The sequence below is a fragment of the Aplysia californica genome, unplaced genomic scaffold (genome assembly GCF_000002075.1).
Source record: "Aplysia californica isolate F4 #8 unplaced genomic scaffold, AplCal3.0 scaffold00273, whole genome shotgun sequence".
Lineage (NCBI taxonomy): Eukaryota > Metazoa > Mollusca > Gastropoda > Aplysiida > Aplysiidae > Aplysia > Aplysia californica.
This window is the reverse complement of record NW_004797543.1, coordinates 596,684-604,967: the sequence shown is the minus strand read 5'-3', so window position 1 is coordinate 604,967 and position 8,284 is coordinate 596,684. Positions and strand designations below refer to the sequence as shown.

Below are 8,284 nucleotides of genomic sequence, written 5' to 3'. Positions count from 1 at the left end.
TATTCTTCAGAAACAGGTTTAAACTTATCAAGAATCACCCCATCATATACATCAAAATCACAACATGTTTCATAGTCATCAAGGTCGTTTCTTAGTTTCTGGACTTTATCTGTAAAATAATCAGCAAACTTTTCGGGTAGTTCTTGATCGCTAAAAGAATTCGGGAGACGTGTCTCTTTGATCCTCCCTATTAGTTCATCACAAATGCTGAACAATTTATTGTTTACATGATTTTGAATTTTCCAATTTAGAAACATAGTATTTCTTTTTAGCACATTTAATTACAAATTTCAGCCCTTGCTTCTTTAATCTAAAAATGTGCTTGTGGATGGTGAGCCCTGTTTTAAGCCATTGTCTCTCTGCCTTCCTGCATTCGATTTTGGCAGCTTTCACCTCAACTCCAAACCATGGTGCATACGGTCTAGTCGACAGACGACGAGTTACAAGTGGTGCGTGCTTGTCAAGAACTGCCCTAACAGTGGAATTATACAAATCAACACAGACTGTTTTAAAGTTACTTAAAGATTTCAACAAATCCATTTTAAACTTATTAATGTCAATTCCTTTGATGTTCCTTGTAGACACAGAATGTTTTTCAGGCTTGGTTTTAGTCACATTCAACACAAGTAAGTTGAAGTAATGGTCAGAAAATAGTTTGTCTTTTGAAATAAGCTACACATTGATAGCAAAGACAACACAGAAAACTCAAGCGTAACAGAATAAAACGTTAACAAATGAAATCATACTAAAGACACAGAATTGAGCGAACTCACTTAGTTGTGCTGTCAAAATTGATTCAGAAGATAGTAAAACCAACACACTGCAGTGTACATAAATATCATCATTATCCGTTTTGATTTAATAGTATTAAGTATAAAGAAAATGTGTCAAGTTTCTTTTGGAAAAGAGTATAAAAGTGGAGACATCAATTTATCAGAATCAGGGGGAATGTTTATGGAGTATGAGCAGGGCTGATTTTTATGGAAATGTTTCGCTTTAACTGGGGTAGACTACGTATTCGTTGTATTATTGACTGTTACTTTCTTTTTTTTTACAGTGGATGATGACGATGACAATGTTGTTGTTATTGTTTTGGCTGTCATCTGCTCTGTGTTGGTTGTTGGGATCATTTTGGGTGTCATTTTCTTTGTTTGCCGACGTAGAAGGCAGAAGCATCACAGGTAAGTTCAAATGAAGTCGACCATGAAAAGGGATTTTATCCTCTTAGTTTAAAAAGAAACAACTAACCAACAGCAACCAATGACAAAAAGTTACCAGCTTTAGTCTGCTGGGATAGCTAGGTAGGGAGTCAGGTCATCACATGACGTCTACACCTTTCATGGAGAACATTTACATACCCAAGTACAATCGGGAGAAAAGTAGAAACCACAGTATGTCTATTTCTCTAAGCTGTCTCAACAACTCTTTCGATTATGTAGCTTCAAAGCTGTATCTTAGACTGTAAGAGCAAAGAAAGTCTGATAGACTTCTGTAATAGATAAAGAATTTAAGTGACGGTAAAAGTGAACTTTGTCAACAGTGTTCTTTCTTCTTAGGAAAAATGTTACCTCTGACATTAAGTATAGCAAGTTTGAAATTAATCTTTTTGTTTGTTTATTCTCTTGATTGCAAACCTTTTGGTCTCCTTTGCAATTACTCCCTTTATGTTTCGTCAACACCTGATATATTTGGACGTTAAGTGTGGCAAATTCCAAAACCACCCACTGTTGTGTACTCTGAAATATGAGTGGCACGGAGGAGATCAAAAGCTGACCTCCTCCCTTTTAAAGGTCGTTAGCTGTCTATCGATATCGATGTTGATTAAAACAGTTTGTGAGATACAGCTTTGCCTGGGCAGTAGGTATAGAGGAAGTAGATAGCCCAAGTACTACTTCCCTCCTTTCACATCTTGACAACCTTGTTGCTCCTATGGGGAGACACAGTCAGTACATCTGGAATCCAGGAAGGTGAAGGGTTGTGATAGGGATGTTTTTGTTACAATGGGAAACACATTTGAAATTCGAATTCTGCCCGGCTGGCGTCCTAACTGCCTCTTAAACACAATAGTCATGTTTGTTTATTTGGATTACTTTTTCTTTGGCGTGTGTGGTATAAAGTAGAAGGCTTCATGCAGTAAAAAAAACAACCCTAAAAAAGAGAGTGTCTAATATCCTGTGCCCTTGGTAAGGAACTGGCAAGTGTTGAGAAAAGAATCCCAACAGCTCGGTTGCACTATTGCATTGTTTTGTCTCTCCCACGCCTCAAGATACAGAGTGAAATAGTGGCCAACTTTGTGAATACCATGAGTGTTTAGGTCCGTTATGAACTCAAATTTTATTTCCGAACACTAGTCACTTTCCACTAGAAATACACCCTTTGGTTATTAATTTGTGTTTCTGTTATACCTCGATACCTGGATACCTTGAGGTGTCATCTCTTACTCAGTGGTTGACGTGTAATGACCCTCCGTCTTTCACGGTCGCGAGCTGCCGTTGCACATTCCGCCATATCCAGTCCAGTCCATGTTATGTTTTCCATCCATGTTATTCTTTGCCTTTCTCTGACTCCCCTGTCCCACATCGTTTCTGTTATGTAATGTCTTGGGAAGTACTAAGATTTAATATTGGGTCCTCATACCCAACCCAGCGCATCCCCGAGTGGTGGATCGGGGAAAGGCCTCCAGATATGGAGGTTAGCTGCTAAGCAGTCGCGAACCAAATGGGAGATGATCGTGGAGAGTAGAGGGGAACCCTGGTGGCACAGGTGCTTCAATAAATACCTCATACACTTGAAAAAGGGACCATCCTGGCGACGGGAGGCGCCATAAATCCTACCAAAGCCCCCACTGCCTTGTGGGTTGTCAGTGGATGACAAAGGCTAGCAGAGAAACTGTACACAAACCGGCAGTAGGCAACGGGAAACCACTGCTGTAATATCCCAAGAATAGTCATGGAAAAGTAACTTCATTTATCAGCTCACTCGGGACCAGCCCTATTTTTGGACACAAACCCTTAGGACCAGGGTTTTTGGAGGGTTTTCAAAAGATTATTTAGTGGTGTTGTTGTTGGGTTACAAAGCTGAAATTTGGCACACTTACAGATACAACCTTTCTAAACACATGTTGGGTACTTTTTTCCCCACGAATTTTCAAAAACACACCCTTTTTGAGAAATTAAAAAAAAATATTTTCAGCATCCATGATACAACCCTGGCTAGGTTGTTACCTATATTTGCTGTAAAAAGACCCTAAAAGTAAAGATTGATAACTGTTATTGTGCAAGACATGTGTATGCTTGGAATTCTGGTGAAAAAAAGACTACATTTTGCATCAAAACCCACATGGTTGGCACAGACAGAGGTTGAGAGAAAATATGAGAAGCCTCGTGAAAAAGCAAAACAAAACATACCTGCAAAAACATGCAGTTTGACTCACCAAAGGCTTGTGTATCCAATAAGTATATACTCCAGTATTCCAGGGGGCAGGGGGTTTAGTTACAGTACTCCTTCTTTGTGTGGAAGTCCTGAAAGCAGGGGACCACACACAGGGGTATTTTGTGGTATGGGCACCAGAACGACGTTTCTTTCTGCTTCATTGTGGAGCCCGGTTGCTTCGCCTTCTCATAGCACACCTTGCAACTCCCAGGTGGGACGTTTCTTCTTCTCAGTTGAAGGAATGTAGTCCGGGAAGCAACGTGAGCGAAGGCGGTCAAGCTGTGTGGGAGCTGGGTCCTCGGAATCTCCTTCTTGCCTGCCCAAGAATTCCTCCGCCATGCCCTGTCCAAGCTTCTGGATGAACTTGGAAATTGGCAGAGGCTTCCCACCTGTTGACGTCTGTTTCCTCATGAGGGTAAACAGATGCCCAAACAGTTTTTTCCACCATTTCATGGTGCGGCGAATGAAGGGCATATAAACCATGAGTTGGTCGCTGCGGTCTACACCCCTCATGTTGGGAGTGTAATCCTGGACCACCTGCGCTTTCACCTTGGTCTGGGCCCTTGATCTCACTGTCACCCTTCTCCGTGGGTCATGCACCGTTGTCAGAAGGTTGACAGACTTTTTATCCTGCCAACGGAGGGCCACCAGTTTGTCTTGCCGTCGGTGCGCACTCTCTCCAGTCCTTAATTTAGCGCTGCCAAATCCTTCGGCATACCAACACGGTTGGCTCTTACCGTACCAACGATCATGGTGCCGCCTGCGATCATCTCTTGGTACAAAGCTGGACAGATGTAGTAGTTGTCCGTGTACAAAATGTACCCTTTGTTCTTTAGCGGCGTCATCATTCGTCGGCATACATACACGGGTTTGTTGCTGATGGTAGGGTCGCCGGCATAAATTTCAAAGGCACAGACGTTCGCAGAGGCACTCTCGCACAGCTTGTACAACTTGATCCCCCACTTGTTGGGCTTGTCTTTCATGTACACCCTGAACCGCAGGTTTCCCCTCCATGGGCAGATGGCTTCATCGATGACGATTTTCTGTTGAGGGGTCACGAGGTCTCGGAAAGTAGCAGAAAGGGGATCGATAATTGGTCGCAGCTTATGGAGAGGGTCGTGACCAGTTTCTCGGAGGGGGACGTACGTGGTGCTGTCGTTGAGATGCAGGAGGTCAAGAATCTGCATGAAACGGTTCCTTGACATTATTTTGGAGGCGAACGATGTGCGAATGATTTCTGCCGTACTCCAGTAGTCCTTCAGACAGGGTTTCTTGACCAGTGACATGTGCACCCAGATGGTGAAGAACCCCCACAACTCCTTCAGTGTCACTGTGCTCCAATTCTTGTAGAGACTCTCAGGGGGCAGCTGTCTTCGACCCAGCTCCGAAGCAGCGTACATGGTCGTCTCTGTCTTGATAACTCGTAGGATGTCTGCGGTGAAGGAGAGATGGAAAAATTCCAAAGGAGTCACGACATTATCTGATACGTGCACGCCAGGCTGCCCAGTAAAGGGGACCCCAGGAGGAAACCCAGTCAGATCCTCAGTCCAGTCACCTGTAGGTGTAGGTGCAGGTGCAGGTGCAGGTGCAGGTGCCACATCACCAGACGGTCGCATGCGTTTAGGAGGCGGTCCCGCAGACGTTGAAGGTCCTGAGTTGGCATCGTCACTGTCCTCATCAGGACCTGAAAGTATAAACATGAATGTTCGAAAAATTTAGACGACTCAAAATAACAGAGCATCAATTTCAATTTTATAATGCTTGCCTGAGTTAGAAACAGAATCTTAAAATCTACATCTAGATGTAAATAAGAGCAATGATACAGGATCTTGGGCTGACAAAATAAATCTTAGTCTGGACCTGACTTGGTACTACGGAATGACTTCAGTTCTAGATCTCGATCTAGTAGAAAATAGCTTGGTAGTGATTCACAAGCACAAAATAGCCTCCTAGATCTAAATCTAGATTTATAGATCTGTACTAAAACAAAATAAAATCTAATCTAGATCTAGATTGTTATCTTTGTCATGGTGAAATGAGGTACAAGAAGTAAACACAAAAAGTAGGTGTGGCATTGTTTACTTCTCGAAAGTGATAGATCTAGATCTAAACTTGCTCCATCAAGAACAAAATTCTCTCCTCAGTCGTGATAGTCAGTCTCGAGATGCACTGATAACACCCCTGTTATCACCAAGATGTAAATATTTCTCACCTGAATAAAAAAATTCCCCATCAGAATCAGTTTCTTCAACATCGGAATCGAGCGTCTGGAAGAACTCAATCACTTCAGTAGCCTTTTTTCACTGGGGTCGAGACATGATTTGATGTCGATCGAAAAACAAACTTCAAAATCTCCCTCGTTCGTTGAGAGTCACTCTTCTTTAGGTCACCGGAAGAAGGAATGGATCGAGTACCCGGATATTACAATAAACATGGATAATATATGAGATTGGACGATTTTTCGGGTTTTTATTCTCATCACGAGTTAACTCGTGATCGGTCCTCAGGCGACGGGAAGCCATCACGAGATAGGGGGTTCATGATCCAGCTCAGAACTCCCCGCTCGGTAGGGACTGCAACGGACAGCTGGTGGCGCCCGATCGTCATCCAGCTACTGGCTGCAAAAATAAGCATCTTAACATAGCCACATGGAATGTAAGAACAATGTACCGGAAAGGCAAATTAGATAATATAGAGCAGGAAATGGATAGGAAGAAGCTAAATATGTTAGGTCTTTCAGAAGTTAGATGGGAGGAGGCAGGCTTGATTAAAAGAAGATCCAAAACAATTATATATTCAGGAGGAAAAACCCATGAAAGAGGAGTCGGAATTTTATTTGACGAAGCAACAGCAAAGAGCATCAAAGGTTTTTGGGGAGTGTCAGATAGAGTCATCGTGGCTAAATTAGAGGGAAAACCTTTTGACATAGGTGTCATCCAAATATATGCACCAACATCAGAGCTCGACAACGAGGAAATTGGGACATTTTATGAAGACTTTGATAAGGCATTGAAACAGTTAAAATCACAGGATGTAAAGATAGTCATGGGAGACATTAATGCCAACGCAGGAAGTACACGTATAGAAGATATAGTTGAGCCTTGGGGACGGGGTAAAGAGAATGAACGCGGGGAACGACTGGTAGAATGGTGCAGAGAAAATAATGTTATGATATCAAACACCCGATGGAAGTAGAAATCAAATAGACTTCATACTTATTCAGAAACGTTTTAGAAACACAATAAAATCATCTAAATCACTGCCAGGATCAGACTGTGATAGTGACCATGTACCAGTCATGTGTAAAATGGGGATAAGACTGAAGAAACTCAAAAAGTCAAAGTATCAACCTAATTTGATATAGGCCTTTTAAAGACAAATCAAGAAATGAAAGAACGTTTCTACATAGATGTAAGAAATAAATTTCAAGCTTTGGAAAACATTACAAAATCCGAAAAACTATGGAGGAAAATGAAAGACTCAATAATGGAAGCTGTGGAAGAAAATATCCCCCCGAAAGCTAGAAAGGCTAATAAAAAATGGATGACCCAGGGCATATTAAAACTAACGGAAGAGAGAAAAAAGGCAAAATCAAATGTTGAAAAGTACAGAATCTTAAACAAGGAAATAAAGAAAAAATGCAACGAATCAAAAGAAACCGGGATATATGATCAGTGTCAACAAATAGAGAAGAACCAAAACAAAGACAGCAAATTCATGCATTCCAAAACCAAAGAAGTGGGATAAAAGGATGCTCAAATACAGAATGCATAAGATCAAAGGGAGGGGATATTTTAATGGACAACGGGGATGTCTTAAACAGATGGTCAGAGTATATAGAAGAACTTTTCAAAGGTAATAGAGGAGACAAACCGGTAATAGAGAATGAAATAAATGGACCACCAATACTGAAAGCAGAAGTACAAGTTGCCATTAGGAAAGTGAAACAAGGAAAAGCCACAGGGCCAGATAATATTCCTGTTGAAGTGATTGTTGCGCTTGAAGAACTAGGCACTGAAATAACTACAAAGCTCCTAAATGCTATTTATGACAGCGGTGAGATCCCAGAAGATATGGTGAAGTCAGTTTTTATCGCTTTACGACCTAAAACACCAGGTACCACTGAGTGGGATATGCATAGAACAATTAGCATTGTGAGTTATTTTACAAAAATATTGCTGCGAGTAATAATGGGGCGATTGAGAAAAAGTGTAAGACCAGATATATCTAAAACGCAATTCGGCTTTGTTCCTGACAAGGGTACCAGAAATGCTATATTCACCTTAACAATGTTAATGGAAAGATGTATTGAAGGACAGAAAGATCTGTATTTATGCTTCATAGATTATTCAAAGGCGTTCGATAAAGTTAGACATGATGAGCTATTAAAAACACTGGAAAAGCTAGACATAGATGGAAAAGATCTAAGAATTATCAGAAATTTGTACTGGAACCAAAACGCTGCAGTACGAATTAATGGAGAATACAGTGAATATAAGCAGATCAGGCGAGGAGTGAGGCAAGGATGTGTTTTGTCACAAGACCTCTCTGACATGTTCAGTGACACAATCCTTTGAAACATAGAAGAATGTCCAGACCTCAAAGTAAATAGAGAATAACATCAGGTAAGCAGATGAAACGGTTTTAATAGCAGGCTCCGAAAAGGACATTCAATTGCTTCTAGATACTAATGTAAAAGAAAGTGAACATAAAGGATTATTGTTGAATGTAAAGAAAACAGAATGTATGGTAATATCCAAAAAAAAAAGCAGCAAATCATAGTTGTATTCTCATTAGCAAAGGTGAAAAGATCAAACAAGTCCAACAGTTTAAATATCTATGAAAACATATT

The 8,284-nt window shown here is 41.0% G+C and overlaps 1 protein-coding gene across 1 annotated transcript in view; it reads left to right on the top strand.

Annotated features, from left to right (window-relative positions):
• Positions 1-8,284, top strand: part of LOC101848596 (receptor-type tyrosine-protein phosphatase O) — a 34,892-nt gene that overhangs the window by 6,614 nt on the left and 19,994 nt on the right. The window contains exon 4 of the mRNA XM_005101197.3: positions 1,058-1,181. Coding sequence (XP_005101254.1) covers positions 1,058-1,181 — 124 coding nt within the window. The remainder of the gene's footprint in view (positions 1-1,057; positions 1,182-8,284) is intronic.